Source organism: Sabethes cyaneus, chromosome 3 (genome assembly GCF_943734655.1).
Source record: "Sabethes cyaneus chromosome 3, idSabCyanKW18_F2, whole genome shotgun sequence".
In the NCBI taxonomy this organism is placed as follows: Eukaryota; Metazoa; Arthropoda; class Insecta; order Diptera; family Culicidae; genus Sabethes; species Sabethes cyaneus.
This window is the reverse complement of record NC_071355.1, coordinates 108739581-108766657: the sequence shown is the minus strand read 5'-3', so window position 1 is coordinate 108766657 and position 27077 is coordinate 108739581. Positions and strand designations below refer to the sequence as shown.

Genomic DNA, 27077 nt, shown 5'->3' with positions numbered 1-27077 from the left:
CGAAGATGACCGATTTGGTCACCTTCGAGTATGGTTTGACACCATTCAGTATAGGCGGAGTAATGGTGTGTTTCCTTCGCCTAGTGAATGGTATAACGACTGTTTTGGTGGGATTTGGTCCCTCTTGTGAGCACCATAACATGGTGGTGTTTAGAGCTCCTTGCAAGCGACTTGACAGTACTGCGTCAAACTTTCCTCTGACGATAAGTACAACGTCGTCGGCGTAAGCAATGGTCTCATAACCAAGCTGTGATAGCTTGTGAAGGAGTGCGTCGGCCACCAGTGACCAGAGCAGGGGGGAGAGAACTCCTCCCTGTGGACATCCTTTGATCACCGAAATCGTGACCGACGTATCTCCCAAAGATGCTGTAATTTGTCTGCTCAAGAGCATTGCTTGAATCCAGCACATTGTAGTGTGGTCGATTCTCTTTTGACAGAGAGCCGTATTAATTGATGCAAAGGACGTGTTATCGAAAGCGCCTTCAATATCAAGAAAAGCACAAAGTGCCGTTTCTTGATATTTGAGCGATTTCACAATTAACGTCACTAAGCAGTGCAGTGCGGTTTCCGTAGATTTACCGTGTTGGTATGCATGTTGATTTACATGTAACGGAGAGTTTTTTAAAAACTCATTGCGGATATAGTTATCCGTGATTTTCTCCATCAGCTTAAGAAGCATTGAAGTCAGACTTATCGGTCTGAAAGCCTTAGGCATGGTTTTGTCTTTTTTGCCAGCCTTAGGTATGAACACCACCCTTACTTTCCGCCAATTCTCTGGGATATACCCCAAAGTCAAACTGGCTCGAAAGAGGTTGATGAGCTCGGACATTATAACGCCGTCCGTTTTTTGTAAGAAAATGGGTAGAATACCATCCGGACCTGGAGATTTCATTTGTTCAAAAGAGCTGAGTGCCCAATTGATCGAAGCCTCCGTAAACAATCGGCGTGCAAGTAGAACCGAATCATTTGGCACATTGTGTAATGACCCATTCCACTGTTGCCCGCCTATGTTTTGTCCAGTGGTCACTGTCGAACCAGGGAAGTGCGTGTTCATCAGAACTTCCAGAGTTTCCCTGGTGGTAACAGTGAGACTCCCATCCTCTTTTTTCAATTGCCCTAGACCATTGCAATGGTCCTTGGACATCGCTTTCTGCAGACGCGTAGCCTCTGGCAGAGTTTGAATGCTTTCGCAAAATTTAATTCGTGATTTCCTTTTGGCTTTGCGTAGCTCAGCGTTGTATTTGGTGAGGGAAGCTCTGTAGTCTTCCCAGTTAGACGTGATTTTGGCCCTGTTGAACAGACGCCTTGCCTTCCGACGGAGATTGCTAAGCGTCTCATTCCACCAGGGCACATCACGGCAAACTGTTCGCGTGTTTACGGGACAGTTTGTGTTATACGCGTCTGTGATCCTACATTGCAGGCCACTAGCGGCGATATCCAGCTCAACTGGAGTTCGTATATTATTGTGACAGGAATTACGTGAGGCAATCAGATGATCCCTAAAGGAACTCCAATTGGTTTTCCTCGGATTCCTGAATTGTTCTCTAGAGGATTAGCCTCGATGTCGAAAATGATATGTCTGTGGTCTGATAAACTTGGTTCATCAGAGACATGCCAATTTTTGACTTTCTCAGCTATAGAGGCGCTACATAGAGTAAGGTCTAGGACCTCTTGTCTGATAGCGTTTATAAAGGTGGGGTCATTCCCTACATTGATTACATTGACATCGTTAGAAGTAAGATATTCAAGTAGGCACTCACCCCTGTTATTTGTATCCGAGCTGCCCCATATCGTGTGGTGCGCATTTGCGTCGCAGCCTATCACGTACGGCTTGTTGACTGCTCTGCAGTACCGCACAAGTTCAGCAACCTCGGGCAGTGGTATTTCGTCCTTGTCCCCTGGAAAGTAGGCGGACGCAACGACTATCTCCTGCTTCCCTCTAGTCGTCGGGACTACCACCGTAATGGCAACGACGTCGCGTTGGATGAATTCTGTAATTGGAGAAAATGTTATTCTCTTATTTAACAGAATGGCAGTCCTAGGCTTGGACTGTGTACTACAATAGATCAACTTACCATTAGCGCCTGATAGACCGAGGATCGTGGTATCGTTGATCCATGGCTCCTGGATCAGAGCAGCACTCAGCTGCTCTTTGGTGAACCTCCGGCATAGGACACTAGTCGCGCCCTTGGCATGGTGGAGGTTCACCTGAATGCAGCGAAAGCTGCTCATTTGGAGGCAGGATTGCCGTTTTCAGCTTGATCCAGTACTGGATCGAGCCTTGGCGAACGGGTACCAGCAGCGTTTTCGCTGAGTTGAGCGGCAGGCTTCGGTTGCCGCAGGCGACAGGCCACAGATGTCCGACCCGCACTTAACGGCGGATTGAGCCTCTGAGGTCTACCATCGACTGGTGATTGCTGCGTACGCCTCTTGCGAGGTTTTCGCGGCGCTCGCCTAGTCTTCGCAGGATTGCATTGTTTAGGTGTCGGCGGGGCACTTCCAGTGGGAAGTTCCGCACTTTCCACCCTCAACGTTGCAGGATTGCATTGTCTTGGTGGTGGCGAGGTGCTCCCAGAAGGGAGTTCCGCTCGTACCTTCCTCGACTTTGCAGCAGAGACTGTTGCGCCTGTGTTGATCAGACCTCTGCCAACCTGTCGCATGCGTGCTTTGCCAAACATAAAATTTAGCATAAAGCGCTGCTCAGTGATCTGACTTGCCGACTTTTGGTCAACCTCCATTAACAGTTCCACGGTATTTCCACGCGCAATGCGACGGCGTATCTGCCACGCTTGCGTTGAAAAGCCGTCGTTCTGATTCTGGAGGAATCTCAAGATTTTCTCGTCCGTGGTACCGACACTGTCCTGGAAGTACCCTATGAAGGTGTGAGCCTTCGGCAGGTCCTTCGTGTCGTAGGCCCGTAGTTGTGCTCCTTCCCACGGGACGAGAGTAGATGCCGTTTGCTCCAGCCATTTGACCGTGTTCTGGTCAGAGCAAGCCAGTATCAGGTAGCCGTTCTTGAACTGGCAGCTCCTGAACTTGGGTCTAATGTCTGGAGTCTCCTGGTCAGCTATTTGATCCAGAAGAACGGCGCGGACAGTCTGGAGCTGATCCGTAGCGAGCAGGGAAACGGGATAATCAGCCGTAGTTATGGCTACACTAAAAGTATCCACCATTTCCCTGTAGGTGCACTCCGAGGATGGTTTTGGTGCCGAAGGACCCGCGTAGGCTCGACTGCGTGGTCTCTTTTTAGTGGGACCTTTGCTGCTGATGTTCGGCGACGCCGTATCAGCGGATCGTTGCCTTTTGGCAACGACAAGGTCCCGCTGGCTAGGCTGGCCGGCCGGCAGAAGGGCAAGTTCCTCCGCTTCATCCTTTGAGTAGCCCTTGCTCCGATACCACTTCTGCCGTCGCCGTTGCGCGTTGAAGAGACGCTTGGCTACAACTCCGGAAGTCCCAGGTTGCCCCTTGACTTCAGGTAGCGTCGCCGGATCGGGAAGGTTATCCGCGTCGCTCTCCGCATTCCCTGTTGGTGAATTCAGGATCAGGGATGAAGCCGAGAGTCCTCCTTCCAGCGACATGCTGTCGAGGTTAAAGTCCTCTTCCATCCCTGTATCCATTACTTCGCCAGTATTGTCCGTGCCGATTGGACTGCGCACTTCCGGTCTACCGTCGTGCGCCACCTCTACACCTACTCCGGTGTTTATCACCAACTCTTGGGGGTCGTTGGTTGTTCCATCAGTTATTGTTTCAAGGTTATCCATGGCGATGGTTGTACTCTGCTGGGGAGAAAATCAACGGTTCTTTACCAGTTTGGAACAGAGGGAGCAATATACTGCACAGGGTGCTCTGGTACCATGCAGGCTCCGTTCGACCTTGGGAAACTTTATTAGACCCCCCCAAGCATTCATCCCTAGGCACGGGTCGCGTTACACCGAGGATTAGGGTCCTCCTCCGCACTTTGCTCAGATTGCAGCATGCTCCTAGACTACTTGCTACATTGAGAGCAAAAGATTTTTAGAAGATTTGCCGCGGAAGAGACTCCATGTGCAGTTCCGGATGGATCCACCATAAACTTACCATGGAGCCATCCGGAGCTGCACGCCGAGCGACAAATCTCAACACTCCTTTATCCTGGCTTGTGACAGACAGCTCGGGTCCCGATCCAATTTCCCCATCACTTGTTCACTCTTTTTAGGGAGCCACCCGTGGCGGTTCATCAGCGAAGGTCCGTCACTGGCGGAGTTAATACCGGTACCGGTCTGATTTAATACCGACCATATAATATCGCGACAAGCAATCGAGTTGAACAGTCAAGACGAGCAGTCAAATCGAGAAGTCTAGTCGAGCAGTTAGATCAAGCTGTTCAGTCAAGCAGTCCGGTCGAGCAGTTGAATTGAGTGGTCGAGTCGAGCAGTCAAGTCGAGCAGTCAAGTCGAGTAGTCCAGTCGAGTAGTTGAATCGAGTAGTCTAGTCGAGCAGTCGAATCGAATGGTTTAGTCAAACAGTCGGGTCAAGCGGTTAAGTCGAACAGTTGCGTCGAACAGTTCATTCGACCAGTCCAGTCGAGCAGTCGAGTCGAGCAGTTGAGTTGTGCAATTGATTCGCGTATTCCAGTCGAACAGTTTAGTCGAGCAGTTGAGTCGAGTAGTTCAGTTGAGCAGTTGAGTCGAGCAGTCGAGTCGAGTAGTTCAGTCGAGCAGTTGAATCGACTAGTTTAGTTGAGCAGTTGTATCGAGTAGTCTAGACGAGCAGTCGGGTCAAGCGGTTCATTCGAGCAGTTGGTTCAAGCAGTTCAGTCGAGCACTAAAGTCGAACAGTTGAGTCGAGCAGTTCAGTCGAGAATTCCAGTCGAGCAGTTGAATCGAGCTGTTCAGTCAAGCAATCAAGTGGAGTAGCCGAATCGATTAGCTCAATCATGCAGTTAAGTCGAGCAGTCGGGTCGAGTAGTAAGTCAAGCAAATGTGTCAAGGAGTCGAATCGAGTAGTTAAGTCGAGTAGTCCACGCGAGCAGTTAAATCGAGCTGTTCAGTCAAGCAACCAAGTCGATCTGTCCAATCAAGCAGTTGAGTCGAGCAGTCGAATCGAACATTTCAGTCGAGCAGTTCAGTTAAGCAGTCTAGTCGAGTAGTCTTGTCAACCAGTTGAGCAATCGAGCAGTCCAGCAGTCGACCAGGGAAGTGACTGAGAATACAACCCATTGCTACGAAAGCATGACGTCCTGTCAGGGACCTGTTTTTAGTTACCGATAAGCCTCTTATGACGTCCTGTCAGAGACCTGGTTTTCGGTACAGACATAAGCCTATTTATATAAGAAAGATTTGAACCTGTTCCTACCGAGATCCGTCATTTGCAGGCGGAGAATTTACACTCAGCATTCGCATGAGTGCCTCCTTCCCTGTCCGCATGCGACCCTAGTTTCCACCGGTTGTCTGATTTCCACTAAGGAACGTATCCCGGATGGTACCACGAGGAGGTAGGGAGAGGGGTTGCTAAATAAAAGGCTGTGGACCTCCGTGGTATCTATTTTATAGCTGCATGTATAAAATAGACCGCGAGGGTTTGGTATCCCGACCCCCTTAATGGGGCGTGAGGACCCAGACCCACTAAAACCCTTCTCGAGTCTCCAGCCTCAATCCCCCCTGGCACCACCTTATCGGTATTACTTCAGGGAGGGGCTATTGTGCTTAACGCATCCTCTTAGATAAATACTGGACTATGGCAGTTAGGCTATTTACTCGCCGTTGATCGGCTCTCCAGCGGTTTTGTAGCTCAAGTATAATCTGGCTAGCAGCCGCATTGACCGCTCCCCAGACGGCCGAGCTAGAACACATCCTTTGGACTAAGTTATCTGGAGTAGTGTCCTGTCCGCTCACTGCCTGCATGTTGCTTCTCGCGCCCACGAAACGAGGGCGTATAAAGAAAACATGTTCTGCAATTTCTTTTACATCCACGTTTTCGGGACACGCGGGGGACTCCGCATGCCCAAACTTGTGCAGATACTGTCTAAATTTTCAAAATGACAGTTAGTTTTGGGTAAAGGTAGCGCATAGTACCAAATTCAGATTTCTAAAAAGTTTTTTTAAATTGTGATGTTTTGTGATAATTGTATACAAAATTCGAATGCAAAAACGAATGCTAGCACCGTACAAAAAGTGACCGTTAATGCTCAACTGAATAGAGTCGATAGACGAAAAACGAATTTTTTCTAATTCTTGAAAAAGATTTAATATAAATCGAAACGTCGGAAGTAGAAGGAAAACGTTCGTTTTCATCAGCAATTGGACTGCAAAGCCGAAAAATAAAATTCTGGAAAGATACTCAGTCGAAAGCTACAATAAGTATGTCTAAAACAACCATGCCCTGACAGGATCTGTGTCAGGTGGAAGTAGACTTCGCCGTAGCGCCTCTCGACCCTTCCGGCACATTGGCTAAAAGTCTTCGCTTGCTGCCATATACCGCAGATCTATTAGACATTATACGAGACAATACCGAAATAGCTGTGGAAGCCTTCTTGCAGGCATAGTCGACGTGGCTCCCGAACTTGAGCTTGTCGTCGACCATGATTCCCAGGAGTTTTAGGAACCGCGTTGACGAAATAGTGCAGTCTCCGACGCTGATATTTGCTTGCTGCACTGACTTGCGGTTGTTCACCACGATAACCTCCGTCTTATGATGCGCTAGCTCCAGTTTTCTGGAGCGCATCCAATCTTCGACAATGCTTATAGAATGGGCAGCCGTCAACTCAACCTCTCTGATAGATTCACCGTAGACCTCCAAGGTAATATCGTCCGCAAAGCCGACAATCGCCACCCCTACCGGGAACTTTAGCTTCAACACCTCGTCATACATGTCGTTCCACAACACCGGGCCCAGTATGGAACCCCTGCGGTAATTGGAACGCACTTCTGACCCTCCTCCGTGGTGTAGCATAACACCCGATTCTGGAAATAATTTTCCAGAATCCTGTACAGTGACACCGGCACTTGGACGTTCCGAAGCGAGTTAGCTATGGTGTCCCAACTAGCGCTATTAAACGCATTTCTCACGTCGAGCGTGACAACTGCGCAATAGCGGATACCCGTCCTCTTACGCTGGATTGCCACCTCGGCTGTCTTAGTGACAGACAAGATGGCATCCACCGTAGATTTGCCTTTACGGAAGACGAATTGGTTCCTTGACAGACCGTTTGTACCCTCCATGTACTGTACAAGTTTGTTAAGGATAATCCTCTCCAGCACCTTGCCGGCAGTATCGAGCAGACAGATCGGCCTATATGACGAGGGGACACCCGGAGGTTTTCCCGGCTTCGGCAATAGGACCAGGTTCTGTCGCTTCCATCTGGCCGGAAAGTGGCCAGCTTCCAGGCATCTACTCATTACTGCTTCGAATAATTCGGGAGTCTCTAAAATAGCCGCTTTAATGGCCAAATTCGGAATTCCGTCTAGTCCCGGTGCCTGGCATGGAGGCCGACCATCCTACGCTATGGTCTGAGATACTGGAACGCCGGCCGTGGGACGACTTAGCGGCCTGAGGCCAGGGCCTTGGCTCGTGGCGCGGAAAGAGGCCCTCGATGATTTGCTCCAGCATCTCTGGCGATCGCTCTGCGGGCGCCATCACGCCCTTGGTCTTTGCCATTACGACCCTGTAGGCATCACCCCACGGGTTCGCATTAGCACTAGCACATAACTTTTCAAAGCAGGCTCGTTTACTAGCTTTTATCCCACTCTTAAGCGCTGCGCGTGCAGTAAGAAGTGCTACTTGACATTCAGCCCTACTTTCGTCCGAACGAGCTCTTTGCATATTTCTCCTCGCATGAAAGCACGCTCCGCGGAGTTCCGCAATTTTAGCTGTCCACCAGTAAGCCGGTGACCTCCCATACCTAGGTCGGCTTTTCCTAGGTATGGCAGCGTCACACGCTCGCGGCAGTACCTCAATTAAATGATCAGCGTTCGGATCGGGCACACCGCGATCACCGCACTCTCTTCGGATCGCTTCCACAAATACTTCGGGATCGAAGTATGATGTCTTCCATCCACGGCTGGTTGGAGTGTCGGCTCTACTCGCCGCCTGCCGCCTCGTTATCTGACCGACACCATAGCGGACCGCCTGATGATCACTGTGAGTATAGCCATTGTCTACCCTCCAGTCTCCTACCAGACCAGGACTGCCGAAAGTCACGTCGATGATAGACTCCGCACCGTTCCTACTGAAGGTACTTGTGTTGCCGTCGTTGGCCAGATCTACGTTAAGCTTTGCCAGAGCCTCAAGCAGAATCCGACCCCTATGGTTCGTGCGACGACTTCCCCACTCTACCGCTCAAGCGTTAAAGTCGCCCGCCACAACCACCGGCCTTAAACCAGTCAGCACAACTGATACTCGGTCTACCATCCGCGTAAATTGCTCGATAGACCATCTCGGCGGAGCTGCTGCAGTAGAACACTCCACCCACTTTGGCAACCGCAAATCCCTCGTCTGCGGTTGACACAACCTCTTGAACCGGAAACCTGCTTGTCGTCCATATAGCCGCCGTCCCGGACCCATCCGACACCCAGTTGCCGTTTCCGGGCGGGACGCGATATGGGTCCGAGATGATGGCAACGTCCGTTGCCGACTCGGAAACTGCTTGGTGTAACAGCTGCTGAGCCGTGCTGCAGTGGTTCAGGTTGAGTTGTGTCACTTACCCTTATTCTGCGAGGCGAGTGACGTGACTATGTTGCAGTCACCGCGAATCAGGTGACAATTGTCACCTAGGTGACTCGCCTTGTCACTTAGGTGACAAGGGTTTCTTACGTAGGTGACACGATTGTCACTTAGGTGACTCGACTCGCCGTGGCGAGTCACGGCGAGTGACAATTGTCGTATTGAGTCATGTGACTCGCAGAATAAGGGTAACTTGCACTATGATCGTGGCTTGGTCGCCGGCACACCAGCCGGGCACCTTGGACCTCCCGTTACGTGCTTTGCGTCCCTTTTACCGGTACAGATCAAGCACTGGGGAGGCTCCGCGCAGTCCCTTGCTTTATGGCCAGCACTGCCACATCTGCACAATTGGCTCCTATCTGGCCCTTTGCAGTTCCAGGCCTTATGCCCGTGCTCGAAGCATCGGAAGCAAGCCTCCGATTGCTTTAGCACGCTTAGTGGGCATACCGACCATCCCACTTTTAGCCTAACAGCTTTCAGGGCTTCGTTTCCGTCCGCCACCGGAAGTCGTATGGTGGCTACCTGGGTCCCGACAGGACCCTTACGCAGGCGAACCGCCTCGGTTGCCACCACCACTCCACTTTGCTCTTTGAGGGCCTGTACGACCTCACACACATCGGTGATCTCATCCAGGTTTTTAAGCTGGAGAATCATTTATGGTGTGAGAGCACGTACCTGCACTCCCTCCCCGAGCACTCCTTCCGCTATCGACTTGTATGCGGAACTCTTCTTGGTGGCGTCCTTCTTCAACTCAAGGATCATTTCGCCCGTGCGTGAGCGGCGGATGCTCCGCACGTCCGCGCCCAGGTCCGCGAGTAGGGCATCTCCTCTCATGGCCTTCAGAACCTCCGAGTATTTCGACCCGTCGGTTTTCAGGATAAAAGCGTCGCCCTTCTTCGCTCGCTTCCCTGTCGGTTTAGGTGAAGCTTTCTTTTTGGTGGAGCTTCTTTTCTTCCGCTTGGCCGTGACCTCGATCCACGGGCCACCCGTCTTGGTGTTTCCCGCTGCTTGGTCGGTTGGCTCCACCTACTCGCTAGGCTGAGGGCTTTTACCGATCAGGCGTTTTTTTGGTCCACCAGGGGTGCCATCCCCCGGGGACTGTCTCAGACGCTTAGCAGATGCCTTACCGCTGTTGGTAGCGCTCTCCGTGGCTTCCAGGGCCACGTTGCGACACGCCGTCAACGAGCAGGCATCCGTTTGTACCGACTTCGACGCCTTCACGGTCTTCACCTCTCCTACATGCGCCACGAGGTCGTTGTGCACTTTGGTCGCAGCACACAAGGTTCTCCGAAGCATGAGCAAGCTCTGCTTCAGGTCCTTGGAGAAATTGCCGCGACCTGACGTGAACTCGATGATTAAATCGAGCTGCTGTGACGCGGCTACCACTTTGGGTAGTTCCTCTCTATTCTTTCCCATCGCCTTGATTAGCGATGGGCCGTTCATCGCTGTGTCTGGCGTGGCAGGCGTACCGCTGCCCTTGCCACCCACACTAGCACTTCGGGTTGCATCCTTCTCCACCCTTGGTGGAGAACGCTGGATGCCTCCCCTCGCGAACGGGTTTTCCACCGTATCCGCACTTGCTGTAAATTTGTTTAGAAGGCTCATTCTGATTCTAAAGGGTCCCCCTTCAAGCCGCTATCCAAACCCATTTGAAGTAGTCGCTTTAATGATCCCATGGCGATCTATGGAACAGGGAGAACCATGCGAGGGTTGGGGCAGCGCCTTATGGGCAACTGCACCTCAGAGCCAGATCGGCGTAAATCAGGAAAAAGCATCTGAACCTACTCCCGCCCGGTGGTCGCCGGTCGATAGATTTGGAACGTACTTGAAGGCCTGCCAGGTTTTACGGGACGGAGACACATGCACCGTTTGCCACCTCGCCGTTTCAAGTCGCTATCACGTGACTTTACTAGGGGAGCTCGTCGCAAATGCCAGCCCTAAGTCGTGTTGTATATCGTGTCCGAATCATGTCCAATAACATAGCCTCCAGTTTACCGAAGTTGAAACCTTACTGGCATCGGCCCCAATGGGTCCCAACGGACCGTTCAGACACCTGATAGACCAGAAGTTTAAGGTCTAGGTGTCCCTCTCTCCCTGTCTGTTTACAACCACGGGTCCAACCAGAGGGGAGTTTCTGGTTTTTCCCGGGACTTGGTTGTATTACCAGCTGGCACCACGAGGAGGTAGGGATAAGAGTTGCTATAACTGAAAGTGGTCAGGTTACACTGTTATAGCCATTCACCAGCCGAGTGTGCATGGGTGTATAGGTATGAATGAATATATGTTTGAGTGTTTTATGATGTGTTTCCTGTGTTATTACTTCATTATTATTATTGTTTTTGCTACTGGTACAATTATAACCATCTTCAATATTGCTATCATTGTTGTTACTGTCCCTTCTATTCTATTGTTTTGGATGTAATTAATTATAATTATTATTGTTATTTTCTCATTTCCATCCTTTATTAGAGCGATTTGCATGCCTTGTGACTAACCGCGTTAACGGTACTCAACTAACAATATAAAATTATCATGAATGACGCTGTTTGTCTCCTAAAGACCCCCTAATGCTGATGAGCTACTGTCGGAGAGTCCATCAAGTCGGACGGTGGCAACTCACCGGCGGCCTGCTCCTCTCCATTGGTGCTGTCGTCGCGGGCGGACTCAGTGGATCTCTCGAAAAGCTTTATAGTCTTGATATGCATTTTGTTCTGTCCATTGCCCAATCCTGGCAGACTTCAACTGGAATTCCACTTCTAACTAAATCTTTTTAGAGTATAGCTCTTCAAGTAAAAACAAGTATTTGATTCTCTGGCTGATTCAAGCGATAGCGAAGGGCTGTCCTCAATATACCATTATTTCCACTTCCTATATACATATCGGCATATATACCTATCTCCAAGTGAAGTTCTACATGATCCACCCCATCCTTTCTTAGTTACAGAATTGCTTCAATTTGACCACGGTCTGAAGAGCATACCGGCAAATCGGTTGGCTACCGCTACAAATAGGCAATTACTGCCACCGGGAATAATACGAGCGAGTACCAGTCCCCAGACCGCCCAGCTAGCTTCGAGGTACGATGCTGGTCTAACAAGCCAGTCGTCGTATGTTCGAATCTCGGCTAGGCGGTGCTAGCTAGTTAGAGTCAGTAGGATTGTTGCACTGGCCCCGTAATTTTCCTGTACTCTAACAGCCGGCTGCGAAGCCTGTCGATAAAGAAGGGTAATGTTTAAAGACGGTATAAACTCATGGCTTTGCTTACCAGTCCCCATTATATCGCATCTGCTCTACTTTTCGGAAGTTCAAGTAGTTTTTCGATAGTTCTGAGTGATAATATTGCTCTTGAATAATATTCGGCACAAAATATTCGAAAATTAACGCCAACAGCTACAATACTGCAAAGATGGTAGGTAGTTGGAGAGATGAGTAGTGTCCATCCTAGCGAGTAGTTAGTTGGTAGTAGCATAGGTGATGGACAGACATAGAATTCTCGTGATATTACTAACCCGAAAATTGCAATCAACATGTTGATTTTCCCCCTTTTCTTTTTCTTCTCTTTTTCGTTGTCTGATTTCGGTCGTTGCTCCTCACGGCGATCCTAACGTTGCGGGGGGCAACGAGGGATCAGCCATAGGTTGAAGACGTTGGAGAGGACGGCGTGAAGTCAACAAAGGCCGCGAGTTATCAAGGTTACACGGGTAGAACAAGACTGACACACGCAGAGAAGCAGATAAACGAAAGGAAGGAGAATTTCAAGATAAGTAAAGTACAGTCATTGTTATTGCTCGTACAATTATAGCGGGGATGGAAAGAGTCAAGTTCTGTCATTCTTCTTCCTCCTCATTAATTCATCATCACCAACGCATTATGGCGCTAGCGTTGTCGGCAAGGACTCTTTCATCATTATCACAACCACCTTCTCTCAGCCCTGGACAGACTTGGCTCTAACTGCCCCACCTTGTGCTGCAAACGGAAACGGAAACGGTTATTTGTTATAGAGAAAAATTCAATTGTCGGTAGCAATTAGCAAGTAGTAAAATGGAAATTTTTACCCCACGTTAGAGTTTGTACACTTTAAGGCGGAACCGAGAGTGGCTAACGTTATTGTGTTAGTGCGACAAACACTGTACTGTACATCTCATGTGTTCGTCAAAAATCTAAACGTTTATTTGAATATTGTATCAGTATTGGTAATATATGTCAAATAGCGGAGCTTGCAAACATAAACAGCTGATCCGCAGCCAACCGCACTGACTACAAACATCGCGAAAAAGTGTTTGTTTTCTTTATCAAGGCATTCCGATTCAATCAAAATTAACAGCAGCAACAGAATAATGCGTAGGATCACTAGGATGTTTAATTAATCCGCTTGCATCGGATTGCGTTTTTCCTGCGTTTGCGTTTTGTTTGTTTACTTAACTCTAAGCTCATCGATGCGGCGAAAGTTGAAAGCTCTTTAAAAGCTCATTGATGTAACGAAAGTTTGATACTGTGTTGCTGCTTTTCCGAAAATCGCTAGTTCAACGAAATATGTGCGCAACCAAATATCTATTAACTAATTCCAGATTATACGTTTTATGAACACTTAATGATCTATATGATCAATTAAATTTATTTTCCATTAGCAATTATGTTTTGCTGAGCGTTTATTGAGACATAGCAGATCGATAAATTGAATTACAAGTTTTAGGAAATTATTTTATTTATTTATTTATTTTCTAATACATACAGAGTAAGGATTAACCTTTTTAATTTCTGCATTCAGGTCAACGCATAGTTGTTTCTATAATTCTAAATTTCTGATTTAATTCTTACTATACTCCAATATCTGTAACTGTCTAACCCCATCTGTTATGCCATGCCATACATTCTTTCCGAAATTTAGAAAAGGAAGTAATTTCTTTAATATTATTAGGAAGTAGATTCCAGTTTGCAATGCCTCGTACAAAACAGGTATTACCGTAATGCGATGTATTAAATTGAGGAAGGTTGAAATTTCGTGCCCGATTACTTCGAAATGGTTGAAGTTTTTCGAACAAGTAATTCGGCTTTGTTGTGCTGATCATTTTAAATAGTGCTAAACAAACCCGTAATTTGAGAAACTCAGAGAAAGGGCAGCCAAGTAATTTATGCTGGAGATGTGTAACGCGGGAGTATCTAGACAATCCAAAGACCCAACGTACACAACTGTTTAAAGCAACGCGCATCCTGCCAATTTCCCTAGCAGAAGCATTTAACAGTAGTTCTGAGCCATAGATAAAATGAGGTAGTAATAACGTTTTGAACAGTTTAATTTTAAAACTACAGGGAAGAATGGAGGATGTCATTCTCAAAAGACGCAGTCCTGCGTAAATTTTTCCTGATTGATGATTAACGTGACTATCCCATTCAAAATCACTTTCAAACATTACTCCAAGAATTGATACTTTATCTATATAATCAATCAAGTCAGTTCCAAGTACAATATCTGGTGGGTTGCTAACACGTCTATTTCTTCTGAATAATACAGCTTTTGTTTTAGAAGTATTTATGGGAAGAATATTTTGTTCTGACCAAGCGAAAACGTTCATAAGATCCGCGTTCAAAAATTGAGTCATTTCGAGTGGACTTAGCACATTACTGCATATATAGATGTGCACATCGTCAGCAAATATATGACAGTTGCAGACTTTGAGTATTGACGGTAGATCGTTAATGTACAAACTGAAAAGAAGTGGGTCTAGAACTGATCCCTGAGGAACGCCAGAGGAAACAGATAAGGAATGTGAGACGCTTCCGTTCGCAGAGACAAATTGAGAACGATTAGACAGATAAGACTCAATAAGTTTAACGGCATTCCGACTGAAGTCGAAATTAGTGCACAATTTCTGCAAAAGTCTGTTATGAGATACCCGATCAAAAGCTTTAGAAAAATCCACCATGACAAGTATACCCATTCCTTTTTTATCAATCGTATTGTGAATATCATCGTGAACCTTGAGTAATGCCGTTGTCGTACTGTAACCTCTTCGAAAACCTGATTGAAAAGGGCTGAGAAGATCGCGTTCATCGATATATGTCATTATTTGCTGTTTGACTATTTTTTCGAATGCTTTGGACAGGGAGCACAAAATGCTTATTGGTCGCAAGTTGTCAATCCTAGAAACTCTTGGTTTTTTTATGATTGGCACAATTTTAGCCGTTTTCCAGACACGAGGAAATTTGCCGCTGGAGATTATCAAATTAAAAATATAAGTGATTGGTTCAATAATCGACGGTAAAATCCATTTGATTAATTTCATTGGTACCCCATCTGGTCCAATGGCATGTGATGTGATGGAGCTAATTGCAATGATAACCTCCGCAGAGTTAGTTGAATGAAATTTGAATCCATCTGAATTGAATGGAGGGACTGGGGGGAATAGTGACTCTCTTGTAAAATTGCTGGAAAAGAAAGTGTTGATCTCATCGCTGGTATTATCTAAAGGTTCATGAAGTATTCCACCACGCACACATATAAAGATTTTTTGACATTAGCTGAGGCCCTCGCTGAGGCTGTTTGCAGTAGGAGTAACATCAACAACATCAAATTCCAAACTCCCGGATCCTCTCCTCCACTTTTTGCTCCCCTCTCACTTCTACATAAGCGATCCTCAGCAAATGTCATTCTCGTTGGTGACGAAACCGCAAATTACTTCATTGTTGATTGGGCTATTTATCGAATTAATCTGTTTGAGACTTTTCCAGAGTTCACTGTTAGAATTAACATGATCAATGGTTTGGCTAATATATTGGGATTTGGCACTGTTTATCAGACTAGTTACACGGTTACGCAAGCGTCTATACTGATTATGGTGAGATTCAGTTTTTGTATTAACCCACAGTCTGTAAGCAATATTTCTTTCAATCATTGCTGTTGAAATGTTTCTATTGAACCACGGATTCTTATTATTCGGTTTACTTGGTCGATTTGGAACAAAAAGTTCATACAGTTCGATTAAATGTGAATTCAAAACATCTAAAGCAATATCAGGGTCATTGATTGAATATAGTAACTGCCAGTTAATTTCACTCAGGGCATTAACGAGAGCCGGTCGATCAATTCGAGCATAATCTTTATAATAAAAAGTCGTATTCGTAGTTGCGCGTGACATATCTAGAGAAGCAAAAACTATATCATGCTTCGAAAAACCAGATGCCGCAACTTGATGACAGTTAAACACAAATGAAGAATTGTTAGCTAATACAAGATCTATCAATGAACATCCTCCAGGATGGAAGAATGTTGGCTCGTTATTCATACACTGAATTCCAAAATATTCAATAGTACTACGTAGTCTGTTTGTTTTTGCATTACTTTGATTTAAATCAGTATTGAAATCGCCCATCAGGACAATATTTTTATATTGAATTGTGAACTCAGCCAACAAACGATATAACACTTCAGAACAATCCGACCGTGGAGGATTGTAGAACACACCAAGCAAAAATTTTTCATTGTTACACTGTACTTCTATAAACAAATACTCTGCACATTGGTTATCAGCTCTGCTTAAACTGTAATCAGAAGCATCCAAAATTCTGCACTTTAGATCTGTTTTAATGTATATGCATATACCTCCGCCTCTGCTATATTTGCGATCATTTCTTATTAGCCTGTAACCCTCAATAGCAATTATTTGATCCGGGATTGAATCAGATAGCCACGTTTCAGTTATGCAAATCAAATCAATTTTACTATTACCAAAGCAATAGTTCAACTCGTTAACTTTACTCAATATACGAGCGCAGATGCTCTGTATATTAATATGACACATGTTCAAATTATCAGCACATAAAACTGAATTCATAACGGCACGAGGGATACAGCCAATACCATGATTTGTACTAGCATTGTGGAATGTAGAATTATCCGCCATCTAAGAATAAAAACAATAAACGCCTAAAAGAAAATATTTCATGGCACAACAAGATGGAGTGTTTAGTTACATTTAGTTACAGTTACATCAATGATAGTGAATAAATATAATAAACTTTTGGTACAATATACAATTCTTTGATAACAACATTCATAGCAATAACATCATTCAATTAAAGCGTTGTAGCATTTCAACCGAAGACAGCAGCCCGAGATAGCAACAATAGATCGACGACAGCATAAGCATCAGCAGCAACCGCAACAGCACCCACAACATCAGCAGCAACGACACCTCCAGTATTAACAGCAGCAACAGCAGAAAGGCCGCTGGTTTATAGACTCTGATTTCCCAGCTCTCCAATGTATAGAAATAACTTTTAGGAGGGAAGAATACACGGATATCGAATGGAATGGAGACAGCGATAAACTTGTGAAGGAAAAAGAGAAATGTGCATGGATGGGAATTTGATTTACATCTCAAACTTTCAGGAGCGGAATAATCAAAGGAATAACTGATGAACGGATTCATGGGAATAAAATAATCGAAGGAAAATGATAGTCAAGGAAGGGTATTACAATCCACAAATTGATCCAGAGAGTAGATAGGATACGCGGCAGCATTCCCAGTAGATTTAACGAAGACAACACCATTCTTTGTAAACACGTTCAAAAATTTTCCTGTGCGCTTAAGCTTCATTGCGGCACCTTTTATTTGACGAGCCAGCTCAGTGAGGTTTTCATTAATGTAGATCCGCGAATCAATATCGAATCCTAGGTGATTCAACGACAATTTTCTCGTAGAGAGATATCGACCATAAAACTCATCACGCACGGTTCGGAATGCAAATTGTAGCAGTATAGGGGGACTCACACCAGACGCAATTGGAAAGCGAGCCAGCCGTTTAGCATGAATCAATGGAATATTAGCATCTGAATATCCAAGTACACAAGACACTTTGCGGATGAATGAGTTTAAAGCTTCCTCTGGGACAAAAGGCACACCGGTCAGCAGCAAATCATTTAACTTCTCGGTTCTGTTAACAGTTTCTTTGGTAAAAACCACCTCATCACTGGTTTTTCGTAGGGAGCCCGCAATATTGTTGATTTCTGCTGCACAATCCGCTTTAAACTGTTTCATTTCATCACGAATCGCTGATATGTCATTTCGTAGATCAGATTTGCACGCTTCAATTTTAGCCTCGATCCTAGAATTCCCATCGTTAAACATGGTTTTGATGCGATTCAGCAGTTCATCATACGATTCCACATTCTCATTTGTTATATCCAAGTCGTCTCTAGAGCGTTTTGATGTAGTTCCATGTTTTCGGTTTGTTGAATCAACGATGATTTGCCCTTCACCATACTTAAGATGGTTTATTTACTATCAGTTTTGAGTGACCTAGCGTGAGTGGCGAATGAACTTGTCAGCTAGTACGCTAAAGTCAAAATCGACCAGACAAGATGGAACAATAGGCACTACGATATAACCATCAATACAATAAATTGAACGCCTATTTGCACTTATAGCAAGCGTTGGCTGGAGCAAACTTTATGCACAGCAGATAGAGTCGCACTTGCTGAATAAGCCGATATAAGGGAAACGTTACGTACGAATCAAAAAACGAAATAAATCTTCGATTGATTACACAACAACGCTCTTCTCACTCACTATTCGTACACCCCTTCAGAAACTTATTAGGCTGGAAGCACTGATTACGTGGCGAAAGCGTGCTCTGCCAATACAGATGCATTTTTAAGGCACAAAACAATACATGCTACGAATGGTAGCCATTTACCCAGCCATCTTTGAGCCACTTTCGGTTTCCCCTTAAGGGCATTTTGAGTAGTTTCGACCTAGCTTTAACTAAATCCGACCTATTTACAGGAAGAATCATTTAAGAGTGCATATTCTACTTTTTCGATTTCTGTTTCGCTGAAGGGTTGTAATCGACAAAAATAAAGACACCAAATAAAGCCTGATACTCTTTCTTTATATTATATATTTAAACATACGCTTATTTATATTTGTACTTGTTTTTTTCAGCAACCACATCAATTGCGCTAAGGTTTTTTTATGCAGCGCCTATTCAAGCGACCTTCCACGGATTTGCTTAAAACGCACATTCACGAAGGTGGGTAATCAGAAAACTAGTGTAGTACAATAATAAAATTAATATTTTCAGATATATGTGCGACTAATAAAATGTTTGAAAGCTAATTGTATGCCCGCACTTGCAAACTAATCGAACATGACTACAGGAGCGGACGAAGCGTCTACTAAATATAAAGATGTGGTATACTCGTTTAGCAGCTATGAAGAGAGTCGTCCAGTTGTCAATAAACCGGTAAGCATTTTAATGAAAGAACAGATCTTTTAGCTAGAATGCCACCTTTTGTTTAGTTTTGTAATTGCTATTTTAAAAATACAGATACTTTTGCTTAGTTGTGGTAAATTGTGTGTTAGTGTGACAGTGCTTCTTGAACGTAAATACTGTCGTGTCTGCCAATTTTATGCCATATTGTGCAACCACTTACTGCCACCTATACCTATAAAAATGGAACAAATTTCTGCATAACTCGAGAACTAATCAAGCAAATGGAACCAAATTTGGCATGTGGGGGTCTTTTGAGACAAGATTTTTTTCTATTATGAATTAGGACCACTTCCCTTTTTAGGAGGGTACTCCCATACAAATGAAATACAAATTTGCTCATAACTCTAGAACTAATCAAGCAAAAGAAACCAAATTTGGCATGTGGGTGTTTTTGGAGGTTATTTTTTTCTATGGTGAATTGAGACCCCTTTTCTCTTCAGGAGGGGAATTAAAACCCCTCTCGCCTATAAGGGGAGGGGCGTTCTCATACAAATGAAATACAAATTTGTTCATATCTCGAAAACTAACTAAGCAAATGGATTTTCCTTGAAATGGTACATCCCGCGTAAGGTTTCTCGCGAAATGGTACTCCGCGAAAGTCTATATTCCGCGTTATGGTCAACCGAGAAGTGGTGTTCCACAAAATGGAATTCGGCGAAATGTTATATAATCATGGCGAATATTTTAATGCTATCCGCTTTATTTTATCAGGTTGAGTAATGGGGGGAGTTGTTTTCTACTTTACTGTGAGGAAAATTTGTATATTAGACCACCCATGAACTCCTCAGAAACTTGCAAAACTCGAGATTGCGGCAAAGGTCATCCGAGTTTCACGATTCATGTACAACACAGCTTAATTGGTGGCAAAACGAAGTTTGTCGGGTCAGCCAGTTTATATAAATATTTTGATATATATTTATTTACAAGTCTTTAATTTAATCGTTCAGCCTTTTCCTACTACTTAATCTACGCTTAAAAGTTGTTTTTCTTATGTTAAAGTCATAGCACTCAGATACATTTTCAAAATTTCTGCAACACATATCAAATGGATTGTTTTGGCCTTATGTACTCTGTACGGTACACTGGAAGCCTCAGGAAGTTAGTCCGCCAGGTAAACCTTGGGGGCACGTTGACACGAACTCGATTGAGCAATTCGGGGCAATCAAAATTGTTATCCAGAAGATCAAATACGAAAAGCCGTTGTAGCAGTATCCTCCTACTTGTTAGCGTGGGCAAGCGAAGAAGCGCGCATCTGTTTTCGTAAGGAGGTAGACGGATTGGATCACGCCAGGGCAGCAATCGTAGTGCGTATCGAATAAAGTGGCGTTGGATTCGTTCGATGCGATTCATTTGCAGAGCCTGGTAGGGAGCCCACACTAGCACATCATACTCGAGTACGCTGCGAACAAGTGCACAATACAATCACTTTAAGCACTAAGCATCTTCGAATTGCTTTGTGCGATTATATAGCCACCTACGATGTGTGCAGCCACATATGCTAATGCTAATGCTAAGCATCTTCGAATTGCTTTGTGTTTCTTTTGATGCATCCTTAAACAGTAAAAGCTTTTGCGGTACAAGCTGCAATGTGTTGGGTGAAGGTCAATTTAGTGTCCAATAGAATGCCTAAATCTTTAACCGTATTCACTCGACTGATGTTTGCTGTTGACATTTTATAATCGAACAAAGTAACGTGTCTTTTTCTACAGAAAGAGATGGTATTGCATTTCTGCTCGTTCACCTTCATCCCGTTCAACAAGCACCAATCCATTAATGAATTAATGTCTGCATGGATTGCACTGCAGTCAGCGGCCGACTTTACTACCCTGAAGAATTTAAGATCATCTGTAAACATGTATTTGGGAGATTGTATGGTAGAGCACAAATCGTTAACAAGCGGAATAAACAATAGTGGGCCAAGGTGGCTTCCTTGAGGCACACCTGATTCTATCTTGAAAGGTGTCGAATTTATTACATTTATGCGTGCATACACAGTACGTTGAGTGAGGTATGAAAATAACTATCGTGTTAGCCACACAGGGAATCCCATTTTTTCCATTTAGCTACTAATAAAAAGTGCGGAACTGTATCGAAAGCTTTCGCAAAATCGATATAAACGGCATCGACTTGCTGTCTTTTATCAAGAGCAGTTATCAGCGATGAAACATAAGTCATCAGGTTCGTAGTTGTCGATCGTTTTTTAACAAATTCATGCTGCCATTCAGCATACGGTGAATCTTCGGGTACAGCGAGTCGTGGATGAGGCACTCGAATATCTTTGGCAAGCAGCTCAGTATTGAGATTGCACGGTAGTTAGTAACTTCTTGCAAACTGCCGGTCTTATGAATAGGCGTTATTGCAGCAGTCTTCCACACATCGGGGAAAGTTCCTTCAGCCATCGCGATGCATCGATGGGTTGAAAATAATTCTCGCAGGTATTACTAGCGTTTCAGCACAGTTTTTAAACAATAACGGTGGTAAGCAGTCAGGTCAAGCGCCCTTGCATCCATTGATTGATTGCACGATTACTTTGCATGCTTCGAAAAAAATGAGAATAAGTTTGCTGACTCGAACTGAGACTCGGCTGCAATATCGTTGTAACGAACACGATGTGGGACACCAGTCTGTTGTTTCCGATTTTTAACATAAGACCAGAACGACTTAGGATCACGCTTGATGTTTCCTTCCATGTGATGAATATAACAACGAAAGTAACGAGCATGCAAAGAGTTGTATTCGCTCTCAATGTCCTGCAATGCAACTTTACGCCGTTCATCTCGGGAGCGAAAATATTGCTTTTTAGCTTTACGAAGACGATTCCGTAGACGCTGCAATTCATCATTCCACCAGGGTTGCCTTCTACCAAGAGACCGACGTGTTTTCTTCAGAGGCACAATTTCACGAATCACAGCAAACATTTGCTCATATAAGCGAGACGCGGCTTCATCGACACTGCATCCAAACAGACATTCTTCCCAGCGAACCTCGGCAAATGATCTATTGAGTGACACAAAATCGCACTTGCTAAAATCGAAAGCAAACGGATCCATAACACTAGAAACATTTGTTTTTTCGTCGGGTAATTCGAATAGTAACACAAAAGGCCGGTGGTGTTGGTCAACTCTTAGCAATGGTAAAGGTGGTTCCAATAATTGTACGCAACTGTTGTTATTGATAAATGCTAAATCAAGAAGCCTGCCGTTTACATTTGTCAAATGGTTGCTTTGAAGCAGACCGCTAGTCATAACAGACTCAGTCAAAGTAGTTTCTTGCTCGGAAGAAGCATTAATGGGTGGCAAACAGTTTAATTTTTCCTCTGGCATCCAATACAATTGTGGCATATTGCAATCGCCAACCACCAAAACCACGTTACGATCACCGGATCGATCTATAATCTTTTGCACACATGCCGCATGCAGCTCATATAAAGCAAGCTCGCTGTTAGGCGGAAGGTAAACGCAACAGACTGTTATATCAAAACCTGGTAGTGAAATCCGAATAATAATCTGCTCCAACCGATCACAGTCCTCAATACAGACAGCAGCACTATGAAGCCCATTCTTAACGGCAATCAATACACCGCTACCACGTTTGCATCGGCTTGTTTGAGCATTTCTATCACAGCGGTAAATCACGAATTATTAGAGAGCTCAGAATTTTTAATATCGTTATTTAGCCATAATAACAAATCATTGTGCGAAGACCGCGGACGTTTTGATAGCTGATTGTAAATGTATACGGTACATATTACTGACAGGAACATTTGTATGTCTCGCTGTGAACGGAATGTTGCGAGCTGGAAGGCTAGTGCTGTTTCGGGGAAGCATGGGTAATCGTTCTTCATTGGTCGAGGAATTTACAGTGCGGCGATGCGGTGATAATAGTAGCTCATTGTGATTGAACTCCGCCCGGTTTTGGTTGGAATCGAAAGAAAGTACGAGTGTTTGAATTGTGTTGGAAATCAAACGGCCGGGATGTAATTCCTTTCTACCATGTCGAACTAGATAAAGCTATGTTTTTACCTTTATTATACTATAACAAAGGTTTAGGAATTGGTCGAAAAACACGAAATTGATCCGAGGCCCGGAGGGCTGAGCCACATATACCAATCGACAGGGTTCGACGAACTGAGCAATGTCTGTGTGTGTGTGTGTGTGTGTGTGTGTGTGTGTGTGTGTGTGTGTGTGTGTGTGTGTGTGTGTGTGTGTGTGTGTGTGTGTGTGTGTGTGTGTGTGTGTGTGTGTGTGTGTGTGTGTGTGTGTGTGTGTGTGTGTGTGTGTGTGTGTGTGTGTGTGTGTGTGTGTGTGTGTGTGTGTGTGTGTGTGTGTGTGTGTGTGTGTGTGTGTGTGTGTGTGTGTGTGTGTGTTTTTTTTTTTTTTTTAACGAGTAGGGAAATCTGCTATCAGACACCTGAGAAGACAACTCAGGGGTGGGGTTTGGTATCCCGACCCCCCTACTGGGGCGTGAGGATCCAGACCCACTAAAACCCTACTCGAGTCTCCAGCCTCAATCCCCCTGGAACCACCTTATCGGTATTACTTCAGGGAGGGGCTATTGTGCTTAACGCACGCTCTTAGATAACTACTGGACTATGGTAGTTAGGCTGTTTATTCGCCGTTGATCGGCTTTCCAGCGGTTTTGTAGCTCAAGTACGATCTGGGTAGCAGCCGCATTGACCGCACCCCAGACGTCCGAGCTAGAACACATCCTTTGGACTAAGTTATCCGGAGTAGTGTCCTGTCCGCTAACTGCCATCATGTTGCTTCTCACGCCCTCGAAACGAGGGCATATGAAGAAAGCATGTTCTGCAGTTTCCTCAACGTCCGCGCATTCGGGACACTCGGGGGACTCCGCATGCCCAAATTTGTGCAGATACTGTCTAAAACAACCATGCCCTGACAGAATCTGTGTCAGGTGGAAGTTGACTTCGCCATGACGCCTGTTGACCCATCCGGATAGTTCCGGGATAAGTCTACGTGTCCACCGGCCTTTTGTGGAATCAGACCATGCCCGCTGCCATGTGATCATCGAGGCCGATCTTGTGGTACTCCGTATGCCTCTAGTTCCACGTTGGTTGAAGCACTCTACGTCCTCGCTGATGATGATACCAATAGGCATCATACCCGCTAAGACGCAGATTGCGTCATGTGAAACTGTGCGGTACGCACTCACCACTCTTAAGCACATGAGACGATAGGTGCTTTCCAGCTTGGCTAGATAGCTTTTGGTACCTAACGCCGATGACCACACCGGCCCGCCATACCTGAGTATGGACTGGACCACGTTGGCTAAAAGCCTTCGCTTGCTGCCATATACCGCAGAGCTATTAGACATCATACGAGACAATGCCGAAATAGCTGTGGAAGCCTTCTTGCAGGCATAGTCGACGTGGCTCCCGAACTTGAGCTTGTCGTCGACCATGACTCCAAGGAGTTTTAAGAACCGCGTTGACGAAATAGTGCAGTCCCCGACACTGATAGTTGCTTGCTGCACCGACTTGCGGTTGTTCACTACGATAATCTCCGTTTTATGATACGCTAGGTCCAGTTTCCTGGATCGCATCCAATCTTCAACAATGCTTATAGAGTGGGCAGCCGTCAACTCAACCTCTCTGATAGATTCACCGTAGACTTCCAAGGTGATATCGTCCGCAAAGCCGACAATCGCCACCCCTACCGGAAACTTTAGCTTCAACACCTCGTCATACATGACGTTCCACAACACCGGGCCCAGTATGGAACCTTGCGGAACCCCTGCGGTGATTGGAACGCACTTCTGACCCTCCTCCGTGTTGTAGCATAGCACACGATTCTGGAAATAATTTTCCAGAATTCTGTACAGCGACACCGGCACCTGGACGTTCCGAAGCGAGTTTGCTATGGAGTCCAGCTAGCGCTATTAAACGCATTTCTCACGTCGAGCGTGACAACTGCGCAATAACGAATACCTGTCCTCTTGGGCTGGATTGCCACCTCGGCTGTCTTAGTGACAGACAAGATGGCATCCACCGTAGATTTGCCTTTTCGGAAGCCGAATTGGTTCCTTGACAGACCGTTTGTACCCTCCGTGTACTGTACGAGTCTGTTAAGGATAACCCTCTCCAGCACCTTGCCGGCAGTATCGAGTAGACAGATCGGCCTGTATGACGAGGGGACACCCGGAGGTTTTCCCGGCTTCGGCAATAGGACCAGGTTCTGTCGCTTCCATCTTTCCGGGAAGTGGCCAGCTTCCAGGCATCTGTTCATTACTGCCCCGAATAATTCGGGAGCCTCTAAAATAGCCGCTTTAATGGCCATATTCGGGATACCGTCTGGCCCCGGTGCCTTACTCACCTTTAGGGATTTAGCGATATCAATGAGTTCCTCGTTCGTAACCGTCACTTCCTCCCCGACCTCCAAACCGCCGTCGCACATAGGAGTATTTGCCCCAAAAAGCTGGCCAAAATTCTAAATTGCTTCTTTCCAGTCGATATTGATAAAACATGATCAGAAATCAAATATTTCCCAACTCTGCATATGAAGTTAAAGAAATTGCCAACTAATCCCCTGTAAAGTTCAATTCGTATCTTTCTCTTATATTTATAAAAAACCGATTAAGAACATAACCATTTATTAGGTGTTGGGATGTGTGTATGTATGTGTGTCAGTATGTATGTGAGCTAGTACAGGTGTATGTGTGATGTAAAAGTGTATGTATGTATGTAAATGTGTAGGTGTGTACGTATACGTATAGAAGCATCACATTCTAGTCTTCTGTTTCATAGTCGCTGCATTTCTCATATTCTTCAGTTTGAAATTGATTTGTCTCCAACATCTTCAACGTTTCGGTCGAAAAAGGTTTGCTTTTTTTCTTGGTATCGGCCTTGAGCTGCTAAGCAATGGATCCGAATTAAGCAGAAGTCTATTCAAAACATCTCTGTTGCATTGTATTCTTGAAAATTTCCTACCAAAGTTTTATTTAGTACAGTATATTGTTTTTTATTAAGAATAATTTAAACATACATACTATGAGAATAAATGGAATTTAAAATTAACTAAGCCCATCATGTACTTTCTCGAATCACTCTAGAAGTCGATGGCAAACCCAATAGAAGTCAAATCATATACCTTAATGACCAGAACCGAATAACTTCCGTTAACCTCCGCGAAAGTGGTCAGTTCACTGACCATCGGACGATAGTCATTAATACGGTACATGTACGGTAACCATAATGAGGGTTCTCCGTAACATTGAATAACATCTTTTTCTCTATAAATGACTTTGAACGAGTGTGTGAAATGATTCAGGGCGAGACAAACGCAGACTGTGACTGTTGCCGGCGACCTGCAAATATGCCTTTCTTACCCCGTTCGAAAGGTGCCGGTCTTACTCTCAAGGCACGTTTTTTAAGAAGACGATTTTTATACATTTATTAATCATATTTCTACTTAAATCTCACTTATGAAAAACAATGCTAGCTATAATATATAAAATCTTAAAATTTAGTTTGAAACTTCTTCTGAGAAATAAAGCTTAAAACCTACTCGCGAAAAGTTACAACGGGCTGCGCATCAGCGACACTCGCGTTTATTTTGTTTATTATTTTGATATTTTACGATTTATAGTAAGCTCGATCTGTTTTAAAACATCTGAAATAATAAATACAAATATGTTGAGTCTTTAATAACACAATTGATTAATGCATTCTAGTAAAACTCTATGCGTGCTTGTCTTATCCCCTGTGCCGGTATTACCCGCACGACTCCTACCTTAAAATGATTAAATGTCTAAAAAACGATAAAGCGGAACCATGCGGAAGATTTTTCGATTCCACTATATTCTGTGATGTTTGACCTATCTGATGGTGATTGAAATTTTGCCGGGACATGCTCGGAAGGTTACCAAAACATTGATTAAAGTATTAAGATCTTACCACTATTTTTGGGGTAATTTTCGTAATCACTATTCGTATCGAAGACATTCATTAATTTTATGCAATTATACATGAAAACTATTGAATAACATTCTTCTTTGCTGATAAATACTTACCCATGGTGAATAGACACTATTTCACTCGGATTTTTAGGTTTTTGCACCAACGAGCGGAAGAACGCATTTTAAAA

The 27077-nt window shown here is 44.9% G+C and overlaps 1 protein-coding gene across 5 annotated transcripts in view; it reads left to right on the top strand.

The window, feature by feature from the left end:
- LOC128743640 (uncharacterized) overlaps positions 1-27077 on the top strand; it is a 296700-nt gene that overhangs the window by 10390 nt on the left and 259233 nt on the right. For 4 of the 5 annotated variants that reach the window (XM_053840254.1, XM_053840253.1, XM_053840256.1 and 1 more), the window contains exons 2-3: positions 18645-18732; positions 18784-18945. In XM_053840254.1, coding sequence (XP_053696229.1) covers positions 18850-18945 — 96 coding nt within the window. In that variant the 5' untranslated portion in view covers positions 18645-18732; positions 18784-18849. Of the gene's footprint in view, positions 1-18644; positions 18733-18783; positions 18946-27077 lie in introns of those variants that run through there. The other variant, XM_053840258.1, reaches the window with a different exon arrangement.